A 12,211-nucleotide genomic window follows, 5' to 3' on the forward strand; every position below is an offset into this window, starting at 1 on the left:
ACGAGAGTGCATTCTCCGCATCGAGCTGTCCAGCGTTATTACACGTTGTTCACGGATAATTATCGCTACCAAAAGCAAAGATTGAAAATCGGGATGTTGTTAGTATAAATTAAAGCCACATACTCTCTTACATGTTATAGTATAGTCATCTCCAGTACCAAACAGCTCCCGTTCGACTCACAGATCGCGCGGAGTGCATCACCGCCATGCGACGAATGTCACAAGGCACTGAGGCGAAGTAATTACGTACTTCCAAGACACTTTCCCAACGACACCTGCTTGACTGTCTGCAACCTTGTGAGCAGGGACGGGCTGGGCAAAAATCGTGAATCAGCCGCTTAGATCGTTGACTCGACAGAGCGCAAAACATCGAGTATTTTTGGAACGACGATAGACGAGCGCTGCAGCGGTCGGTTCATCGCACCGGGTTGCCCCACTCGTGACCTCCGAGATCGGACGACGAGGTGACGGAGGCCATGCATGCACTATAAGGAATACAAGCATACGCGTCGGCAACAAGCGAAACCGAAACGATTACAACTTTTTCCGTAGCGCATTAATTTTTAACACTCTTTGTTGCTTCGAAAATTGTACTTCTAGAAAAAATAGGATGTTTAATTTCACCACTGCAGCAACGAAATTTAGAAGAAAGGACAATTTGGAAGGTGAAGAAGGAGCTGGCAACCAATTCCGAGAACGCACTTATTTTAGTTTAGTTTTTCCCAACACTCGTGCGTGCGGTGGCTGAACTTGAACGCGGTGAAAGTTGTGCGTGTGGTGCGTTCTTGTACTTCTTCAGTTGTTTTCGCAAAACCGTGAGACACCGTAGAAAACTTCCAGTGCGCCTCTGATCAAGGCACGTCAGCAGCACTCAGTTGCGCGAGCACTTCCGAGCCATCCGAGAGAACGCTGCAAGTTCGCGCCATCGGTGATGTAAGCAGGTGAGACAAGCACGACTATGTATATTTCAGTCAGGGTAGTACGTCAAGTGTTGACTACGTGAACTGGCGTACACCGTGCGTGATCGCGCCTATCATTGAAGGGCCGGTTTATTGTGTTCGGAAGCGCGGTCGTCGCTTCATAATACGCATTATGGGCAGCCTTTTTTGTTTAGTTGTTTCTGACGTGACCTGTTGCGGGGGTCTTGGATCTTCAGTGATCCCTTTCTCTACGGTGGTGTCAGTGGAGTGGGGAAGGGGGTTTCTTTCGCAACGTCGTTTCGTACGTTCTGTCAAAACCAGACCCGGGAAGCGGACGTTAGGTTTCACGTCTCTGAGACACTAATAATATCGTCTATTTCAGGCGCTGCGGCCTCTCTTCGCCCACACTTGGGAGTTGGGGTTGTCACCACAGGCGTGACAGCCGAAGGCGTGCGTGCGACGCTGTGCTCGTTGTGCCGGTAAGTGTTTTCCGCTTTTGTGTGACTCACGCTGAACGGACGTTCAACAGCACTCACTCTTTTCTTGTGGTCCATATGAGCGTCACGCTGAAATGCAAGCTTCGGAGAGAGAACGGAAAGCGCGGCTGGATGTTTGTCCGGTTGGCGAGCGAGCGCAGTGATAAGATCGTGCAGAGTTCGTTCACAGCTGCACGGCAACAGGTTTAGTTGTTTGGATGCTACGCGCCGTGCTTGAAATACTGGCCGTTCGCTGAACGACAAGCTTATGATCAGTCTTTGACCCGACCTAGCTCCGGAGTGAACGGGTGCCAGTTCTGAAGAAGCCTCGAGTTGCCGGGCGGAGTCTCCGCTATCCCTTCGTGGCATGCCACGCAATAAAGCACACGCGTCTTGTGGTTGCTTTTTGTTTTCCCTTTTAATGCGTGCTCTTACACGTAAAGCTGTTATGAGTGATAGACGTTTGTTTCTTTAGAATGTGCTGATGTTGGTGTCCGGTCCCCATCTTTGCAGTGCTGCTCACGACACTCGTCTGTTGTCAATACGAGCCCAGATAGCTGGCACGTGATGTAATCACAGCAGCTTGTCCGCACACTTTGTAGCACTTTTTACACAGTTGCAGATAAGGATAAGTGACAGTGGCAGGTGCTCGGGCATAAGTGGAAGGCACACATATGCATTGCTGTTGTGTAAGGTCTGAAATGAAACTCCATATTTATCTGCTCCATGGAAAAATTGCCAGACATTTTTAAAACCTTATTATTTGTTAGTGATTAATTATGTATATGAAGGTTTGCTGAACATGGTTGAAAGGATGATTTTGTGTCCCTGCTATTTGAAAGGAAAACCTTACAGAGCAACAGTGCCTTATTCTCAAGGAGTAGGCAAGCTTAGCTTGCTCCTCTATCTGTTTTTGCTACAGGAGTTTCATTTTCGTAGTTAGCTTTTGCTCTTGTCAGCTGTCATCTAACTGTAGCATGCACACTGTTTCTTGAAATGATGCCGGTTGTGGCACAGACAGCAGCTTTTGTATGATATATCACTTTATTGCTAAGTCACTCTAAGCATATGCTAAGTATGCTTGTTGTACCTGTTGTCTTGCCCCGTCATAACTGTGCTACACTTTTTGACACTGACATGATTCCAACTGTACCCAGTGCAATTCAGTAGAATAGCCACACAGCTCTTGTGTGGTCCTTTTCTCTGCCATGCTGTCTCTGTGTGTGTTGTTGCACTGCTTTCACTATTCCAACCATTTTGGTTTTAATTACGTTTCATTTGACAGCTTTAAGTCATGCATTTTTGGGGGCATTAGGAATAATAAATTTTTTATATTTTTCAGGTCCCTTTGAGTTCCTCTTAGTGGAAGTATACTATGTACATTGTTCTGAAAAATTCTGACAGAACACATGAAGACACTCAACATAATATGTTCCAATATGGTCAGTTATAAGCATTCAGCTACACATGCCAGCTTAACCTGGAAGTACGTACATAATATTGCTGCTGTGTGGTGGCTATATGACCACAGCATAGAATGGGATAAATTATGTTATTTTCTCACGTGATTTGAACCTACATCCAGATCCTGAACTGTGCAAAAGTTGGACTGTGGGCTCAGCACTTTCTGCAGGGCAACGTTTAGAAGTGGCAAGAGTAAGGGAACAGCATTTGGGAAATGCAACCAGAAAATTTCAGCAGTTATCACTTTGTGAAGAGGTTCTGTTGGGATAATGCAGTGTGATGCCAGTATTGTGAGAGCTTAATTATGTATGGTACCTAATCATGCATTTGCATGGACACCTAATGTTGAGTAACTTGGAAGTATTTAGGATGGATGTCTGTACTTATTATGTAGGATAATATTAAAAATCCACATGTTTGACATTGTGCTTGTTGGGCTGGGAAAAGGCAGGTTTTCTTGGAAGCTGAACTTACAGTGTGCAATTCCAACTTACCCAAGAAGCGGCACTCTTATTTGGGATGCTTTTGAAGGGACTAAAGAACCAGCAGTTTGTTTAGAGCCCTTCAAGTGAAAAGCTGTTTCAGGCAGTCTGAAAGTGCCTGAAGGCTTTTCATGACAGCAGCATACAGAAAGTAAAAGGGTGCAGGTTTTCAGAGTATAGTGTACAGCCCATAAAAGAATGCAAATGTATTTGGAGTTTCATTGCAAAAGGAAAGCTAATTATATTTAGCTTTACGAAGATAAAAATAATTATCCATGTTATAAATTCACACCACTGTTAATGAAACAACACACATAGCAAGTATATTAAAGACAATATGCTTTAAGTAGGATTAATAAAAATGCCTCCACTTGTGCTCACATACTTGTACAAAAAAACAAAAGAAAACATAATGCGTGATAGTTTTTGTTAAGAAAATGATGTTGCACCTCTTTTCTGCTTAAAGTGGCAGTATTAATGTTTTCATATTGATTTAAGAGTGAACTTGCAATATATGATAATAATTGCTGATTTGTGACTCTTTCAGTGTAACGTATTGTCACAAGCCTCCATATCCATGATAAACACGTTGCACCTCTGTGAACTGCACGTAACAATATGTTATTCACAAAGTTTGATTGCTTACAAAGTAGGCAGAACTCTGTTACTAGATTGCCATTGTACTCTGCAAAATTAGACTTCATTGTGTGCATCTTCATGACTGAACATAGCCAGAGGGCTGACACTAATACATGTAGAATGCTAGCTGCAACAAATAATACTTTCTTTCTGTGAATATAAGCATAACTGTTGCACTTTTTAGTGATACCAGCCATAGTGTGATATATGTTAAAATGTCACCCATTATCTGGTTTGTTGAACAAAGCAAATATAGAAAACAGCTGGTCAGAAAATTCTTTAACATTTATTAGCTAATATTGTAGGAGAGTAAAAAAAACTCAGTGCCCTTTCACTTTGTGAAGAAGAATGACCAGCGAAGCTGTATGTGGGCCCCTTAATGGCGAACTGCACCTCTGCCGCGGGTCTGCCCGGCATTGCACTATCTTCGGAACCCGCCCACGTATGGGCAGTGCTTAATGCCTGCTTCACCTGCGCGGCGGTTCGGCCCGGTATTGCACTATCTTCGGTATCGGGCCACATATGGGGAGTGCTTAACGCCTGCTTCACCTCTGCCATGGTTCGGCCCGGTATTGCACCAGCTTCAAGATTGGGCCACGTATATGGGGAGTGCTTAACGCCTGCTTCACCTCCGCCATGGGTCGGCCTGGCATTGCACTATATCGGGGATCGGCCCACGTATGGGCAGTGCTTAGCAGCTGCTTCACCTCCGCGCCGGGTCGGCTCGGTATTGCACTATATTCGGTATCGGCTCACGCATGGGGAGTGCTTAACGCCTGCTTCACCTCCGCTGTGGGTCGGCCCGGTATTGCACTATCTTCGGTATCGGCCCACGTATAGGGAGGGCTGAACGCCTGCTTCACCTCCGCCACGGGTCGGCCCGGCATTGCACTATCTCGGGGATCGGTCCACGTATCGGGAGTTTTTTTGCTTGCAACGACATGCTAATTTCCTTGGACGGTAGAGGTATACAGCTTCGCTGTAAAAAGGAAAAGCTTTGCAGAGACTGAGAAGTAACCAAAACATATCATGAGACCATTGTGGAAAGCTTACTGTGATCCAAGATATTAGTAGAATCTAACATAATATTAGTGGTTCAGAGAAAAATTGTAATTTTAAATTGACACATTCTCGTGCAAAATTTTCATAAAGTGACACCCTACTATGTTGGTGTTCCCTTATGAGATCAGAAATTGTTTCATATAATAGCTATTATAAAAGGAATTTTGGGTTCCTCCTGAAAAGGGCGATAATCGTGTTTGTTAATGTTGCAGCTTTTTTCGGTGTGTAGTATGATCAAGGAAAGGTATGTTGAAAAGGGCACATTCAAAGAATAAAGATGCCACTATTGTTGAAGCCTCTTCAATACATTGCTGAAATTATTCTATACTTTGCAAAGTTATGAGCCATACCTGCCAAGTTTTACAATTCTATCAGGAAGTGCCAGGTTCTTAGAGCTCAGTTACTACTGTAGTATTGACGCTAATAAATTTACGGTTTGTTGTAGTCAAGCAAAACATAGTCCTCAACCTATTTCACAGCCCGATTTCATGGACCTGTTGGATTGATTGGACCTACATTTGCCAGCGCTATCCCCTTATTGATTTAACGGGAACCAAATTATCGGCTGCTGTTACAGTGCTTCATGAATAAAAATCATGAACAGTGGTGCAGATCACTCTTGCTGCGACTATAGTCCAGAATGCCTGCTAACAGCATCTCCACAGAACATACTTTTTTAATTTCTTAAAAGAAAGTTGACATCTTAAGTAATGAAACACCTTATAGTATTTCTCACCAAATAGTATTTTCTGGCTTTGACTGCAGTATTTTCTGCTGCTGAAGTTAGCAGGTCTGTGTGAGCATATAGAAGGTCTAGGTGCCCTCAGTGGCATGTCCTTTCTTTCTGAATCCGTTTGCATAGTCTTAAACATTCGTTTCGCCCTTGAACTCTATGCACATCTTGTTCACATGCCATAGTTTTATTGTTTTCTCTTTCTTTTTTTGACAGAATGCTGCTGTCTGGCAGCTGCACCCACCCATGAGAGGGCTATCGAGATGGAGCTCCTGAGCCTGCTTCGCTCCCAGTGGGAGACATTAGAGTCTTTCAGAGACCGGCTGGAAGGCGTCGTTCAGCGCTGTGAAGGCATGCTGCTCCTACTTAACCAGGTGGGGCTTCTGTGCTCTCACCCCAGGTTGACTTTTTCAGTACGCTTATGTGTCATTATGCAAAAAAAAAAGAAGGGTGAGGCATGCAGACAGGACACAAGAGAAGTGGACAACACGAACGCCACTTCTCTTGTGTCCTGTCTGCATGCCTAACCTTCTTTATTTTTTCATAACGAATCCTTACCAACTAGCTCAGCTTTCTGTCATTCTAAGCTTATGTGTCACCTGCCCTTTTAGCTAGGGGCGTGTGAATATTCGAACTTTCGAATATTTTTCTAATTGTGTTTGCTGTTCCAGACTTTTACTATTAGAAGTAGTCGAAGTTCCGGAAAATAAATAGGACAGTGTCGTTCGCTAAAGATCAAATTGCAGTGCTTCTAAATGACGCATGCAAACCCAATTCTTCTCGTGAACTTTGACCTATCGGAAAGGTTAACGGCCGTCTCCACACCTTGATGCTGTTTTAGACAAGGTAGCTTGATCAGTGCCCACAGACTTTCTTAGAAAGCATGCAGCGTAAAAGTGCGAAGTGCAGCACCTGCTTATACCATATTTAATCGAATGCAACGTGCACCCAATTTCCGAGAGCTCGAAATAAAATGCACCCGGACGTAATGTTACAAAGTTTTTCTTAAAATTATGGTATGTCTCTAGTTTGATAATCAGAAAAAAAAACAAAACAAGTGCAATACACCCACATAGAATGTGAAATTTATTCTGCTGATAGTTCCTTTCCTTCATGATCCAGTTTTGCTGGGCACTTCTGGATATGCCCTGATGGGGTGCCTACTCAAGTTGTAGGCCCCTTGACAAACTTGGTCTACACAGAGCTGCTTCAGAAGGCCTGCAAGCTTGTCATCAAGGTTCGGATATTTTCGAGTTTTCAGCCTATAGAAACTTTTCCTGGTCGACATGCAGCTGAAGATCTCCTCCCTTTGTTTGACTCACAGCCACAGGTTTCGGGCACGCAAAAAAGGCATGACGTAGATATCTTCAGTGTGCAAAATAACCTTCCTTTGATATGAGCTTTCATCATTCTAAAAATGGCGAAATATCAAGTTACCCAGTCTCACTGTGCAGCACAGTTTCGTTTTCACATGACGGAACAGCACACTGCCGTGAGGTCTATGGGGTACCGTGCAGAAGCATTTGTTTGTCATGTGACGTACATGCTTTTACCACGTTAGCTATAGGTGCTCTGTGCTTTCGTCTTCATGCCTTTGGCCGTATGCACAACTCTGCAGAGTCCCGCACTTTCAAAACTATCAGCATTGTGCCTACATACTTTCGTTTTCATGCCATTGACTGTGTGCGCCAGCTTTACGAGCATATCCGTGCGCATCATTACACAACATATAGTTGTTTTCATGCCGTTGGCTGTGTGCGTTACCTCCATGAAGTTGTGGACGCCTTTGTGCACTTTATCATGTCACCTACCAATATTTTCTCACCTGTGCGCTATATCTGCAGAGTCCTGTGTGAGCGTGTGACTTGCGTGTGCTTTCGTTATTGCACCTTCGGTTTCTTACACTAGCTGCAATTTCGCGATGGAAGCTACTGAACAGCCCCAACAGAGTTTGCGCCTGGCCACAAGAAGTGCAATTTGGAACTTTTTTGAAAAAAAGATCCCAATCTGAAGCTCTCTGGCGCTCCTTCAGAAACACGCTGAAGACACCAATGGTAACCACCACCACTCTCTTGAACCATTTGAAGCGGCACAAAACTCTGTATGTTAAATTTCAAGCTTCAAAGGTGGATGCCAGTCAACCAAGTGTTGCCGATGTGTTGAAAAGAAAAGCGGCATTTCCTGATCTGAAACAGAAGGCTTGAATTCTGAGGATTGCTAGAATGATAGCACTCAACTTGCAGCTGTACGCGATCATTGACGATTCTGGTTTTGTGGACCTTTTGAATGAGGCTATCCCTGGGAATCGGCTACCATCAAGAATGACACTGTCGCGTATGCTGGTGCCAATGTCATACGATGACACTAGAGAGCAGGTTCGTCTGGAGCTACACAAAGCATACAGTGATGGCATGCCATCACTTGCATTCACTTCTGACATTGGGACATTACGAGCAAATGAAAGTTACGTCATCCTGACATGCCACTTCCTGGACATTCAGTTCAAGCTGACCCAGTACAGCCTGACCACCGGACACTCTCCGGCAAAGCACACAGCAAGTAGAATAACTTCAGTCCTTGAAGAGCTTGTTGCTGGATGGGAAATCCCAGAGAACATATTTCCTATTTATGTCGTGACGGATAATGCACGCGACATCAAGGCAGCCACTAATGCTCTTTCTTGGTTTGAAAGAGCTTGTTTTGCACACACCTTGCAGCTGGCTAGCAAGCCAAGGAAATGACTGCAGGCTTTTTTCGCGCTTTGTAAGAAGGCAAGAGGCATTGTTGGACGTTACAAGCACAGCCCGAAAGCACATGAAAGGCTGAACTGTTGCCAAGGAAAACCTAAACGCCTCTTCGAGTTGTACAAGATGTCGAAACGAGGTGGAATAGTGAGATTACAATGTTTTCCAGGCTTGTAGAGCTGAGAGAGGCGATAACCATCGACCTTCCTTCTGAAGGTGAGTACATTGAAAGCTTTTCAGTAACAGAATGGAGGCAAATTAATGAGTATGTTGCTACTTTGAAGCCACTTGAACAAGCGGCAACTACAGTTGGAGCTGATAGCTATCCAGCACTTTCAGTTGTCATACCGATCCTGTACTGCTTGCTCGCACACCTGAGCAATACTATGACTCAATGCTTTGCAACATCTTTATTTTCTGCTAATCTGACCAAGTGCCTGAAAACAAGGTTTCCTAACTACAAACTTGATGAAGCAGCAAGCTTGGCAATGTCCTGGCACCCTCGTTTCAAGCTTGTGGTATACCAAGATGATAGAACAATAGGCAACTGGCCCCGGAACTTAGTAGTTGAAGGTGGGCAAAAGAATTCTAATGCACAAAAGAGTGCACAGTTGTCCCACACATTTACAGTCCAGGAACATTTACAATGCACGTCAGCCTTGTGGAATAATTTTGACGCCCTTCTAAGTAAGCAACACAGCGTTCACAAGCAGACGCATAAAGGCACTTGCGTGATGCGACTCTGCGCCAAAGGGAAGACCCATGTCGCTGGTGGCAGGAGCAAGAGCTTACCCTCTGCTGGCTCATCTTACAAGGCCATGCCTGGCCATACCAGCAACAAGCCTGTCTAGCGAGGGCCTGTTCTCAGTGTCTGGTCGAGTTGTCTACTTCCGGGAAATGTTGAGCAGCTCGCTTTTCTTCATGACAACATTCTGTGATTCCACTTGTAGCCATCCATTCTGTTGAACAGCTGTATTGGACTGTTCTTTTTTCTAGGAACAACTATGTGGGAGTACACTAGATGTGTCATAAGCTTTTTTGGCCTTGTTTTGCAGTATATTGTTTTGGCAATTAAGCTTGGAAGTATTAGAAAAATATTCAGTTTGCACTCACACTCTAATATTCGAATTCGTTCGCACACAAAATTTCGCTATTCGCACAGCACTACTTGTAACTCCATATTTCGTGCTTCTTAAGTTTGCACTGCTTTGTAATCTTGAATTGTGGTCTTGTTCCACAACGTAAGTCATGTGTTGCAGTACAGTGCGGCTGATGCACCCACTTATTGTGTTCGCTCTTGTGCTAGAAGACAGAGGCTCACAGGAAGTGATCAACAGCGGCTGAACGAGGGATATCGCAGGCTGTAGCCATTGTTTCAACAAGGGCACTTGTCTTCATTTGAGCAACAATTTATGAAGACAAGTCAGGGTGTCTGATCATTGCTACAGCGACATTCCTTGTTCAAGAACTGCAGTTGATGGGTTCTGATCTCTACCCTGCTCTGCACACAATTTTTTTGTTGTCTTAGACCACATTGTGCATCAGAATGCCTGTCAAAAGTGCCCAGTTATGCTGTTCCTTCTGCTGCGACAGAATTTGTTAATTTTGCTGCATGTTTCTGAACATATTAAACTTGGGGGTGTTTGAATAGCTAAATTTCCAAATCAAATGCAAATATTTGCAAAAGATGTAATTCGATTAACAACTGAAAGTCAGGTTAACTTACAAGCTCATACGGCAGAAACAATTGTATCTGATTATATCCAATGCATTGACACTGATAGTCCCCGCAGGGGCATCTGCGTAAGCAGGCATTTGGTGTGTTGCGACACTACGTGCCCGAGCACACGAGGGTTGGCCCCTCCCGCGTGTAGCCGTGCGCGGCTTAGCCGTGTCCGGGGAAAAGGGGATCCTGGGGGTTGAGCCAATGCCGGCTGTTTGGACCTTTATGGCCCCCCGGCGGCGGCAACACACCTCTTTGGCCTCGGCTTCACGTAGACGGCACCCCCGGACTGACCCACCCGGGGGAAATCGGTAGTTGCCTTTTCCTGTCCCCCTCTCCACTCTTAGTCTTTCTCTATCACTTTGAGTCTTTCCTGTCTTCTGCTCACTTCAGTTTACTTCTCATTTTCCAGGCAGCAAGGGTTAACCGTGTGTATCTACCCAACCTTGGGTACATATATTAGGTTATAGCGGCGTTGTATAGCTGACGTATACAGGTATATTCCTAACCTCGTAGCGTCCCCTCGTTGGGCTCGGTGGTGGGTGGCTACCATCGCCGCTGAATATTCTAAGAATGACATGGCAAATGCATTCCCCCCCCTTCCAGATCGTCCTAACAAAAGAGGGCGCACCGAAGCAATTTTTGATTTCACTTTAAAAACCAGCGTAGAAACATTCCCACGCTACCACGTGATCCACAGTGAAGGACCTCTGCCAATGAGAAAAATATCCCCATTCCTAGCAGCAAAATGCCTAGCAGAAAAAATTGGAAAGCAATACAAGGTTTCAAAGATGTCAAGTGGGGACCTCCTCCTTGAACTCAGAACGAAAGACCAAGTAGAAAAGCTCGCTGATCTCGCCAGTGTCGGCGACATCAAAGTCACAATCTCAGCACACCGTTCGCTTAACACAAGCAGGGGCGTAATATCGGAAGAAGATCTCCTAAACCTGAGCGATGAAGAACTCCTGGAAGGTTTCCAAGAACAGAATGTAATCAAAGTTCAAAGAATAACTCTCCGAAGAAATAACGAGCAAATCCCGACCAAACACGTCATACTTACCTTTGGTACCAGTATTGTACCTACTACACTTGAAGCAGGCTATCTGAAGATCAACGTAAGACCATATATCCCAAACCCGAGGCGGTGTTTCAAGTGCCAGAGGTTCGGACATGCATCGCAATCATGCAGAGGTAAATCAACATGTGCAAAGTGTAGCGCCAATGACCATCAGTCGGAGAACTGCAATGCTGCTCCACACTGTACAAACTGCAAAGGAGATCATCCAGCATATTCACGATCTTGTCCTTGCTGGAAGAAAGAAAAAGAGATAATTGCACTTACAGTGAAAGAGAAGATATCCTTCTATGAAGCAAGAAAGAAACTTGCACACTTACCTCAAACAACCTACGCCAGTGCGGTGCGACAGGGAACAGCACCGCAGTGGTCTCAGGAGTCTACAGGGACCGCAGTCAGTGGCCCAGTAGTAACTCCATCCGTCCCCTTGGTGGCAGCAGCCAGTGCTGCTCCATCATCATCATCACAGACGGGCCTGCAGACCCCGGTTCCACAGGGCCCCAGGCTAAATCGAACTCCCAGGCCTGAGACGCGCGTCTCAGCGCCCGGTTCTCGATCATCCAGCGCCTCGGAGAAGGCTATGGAGGTCGACAAAAAAACTCCGGCGTCATCGACGCCAAAAGATCAGCGCTCTTTGGAGCGCACTAAGAAAGACAAGATCACAATAACTACGCGAACAAAGGGACCGGTAACCTGAACGCTTACCGTTCTTCCAATAGTACATTTCCGATAATAAATGTCACCTACAGTTGCTTAGTACACATATATGAATTAACATTCTCACTTCTGTCACTATGGCTTTTATCATACATTGGAATTATAGAGGACTTATTCACAATTTGGATGACATTAAAGACATAACAAGTAAGTTTTCGCCAGTCGCATTTTGCTTA

At 44.9% G+C, this 12,211-nt stretch overlaps 1 protein-coding gene across 2 annotated transcripts in view; it reads left to right on the forward strand.

Annotated features, from left to right (window-relative positions):
• Positions 1–713: 713 nt before the first annotated feature.
• LOC135917197 (uncharacterized) overlaps positions 714–12,211 on the forward strand; it is a 78,522-nt gene continuing 67,024 nt past the window's right edge. The window contains exons 1-3 of one of the 2 annotated variants that reach the window (XM_065450713.1): positions 714–941; positions 1,303–1,399; positions 5,993–6,150. In XM_065450713.1, coding sequence (XP_065306785.1) covers positions 6,040–6,150 — 111 coding nt within the window. In that variant the 5' untranslated portion in view covers positions 714–941; positions 1,303–1,399; positions 5,993–6,039. Of the gene's footprint in view, positions 942–978; positions 1,017–1,302; positions 1,400–5,992; positions 6,151–12,211 lie in introns of those variants that run through there. The other variant, XM_065450723.1, reaches the window with a different exon arrangement.

Source organism: Dermacentor albipictus, chromosome 4, assembly GCF_038994185.2.
Source record: "Dermacentor albipictus isolate Rhodes 1998 colony chromosome 4, USDA_Dalb.pri_finalv2, whole genome shotgun sequence".
NCBI lineage: Eukaryota > Metazoa > Arthropoda > Arachnida > Ixodida > Ixodidae > Dermacentor > Dermacentor albipictus.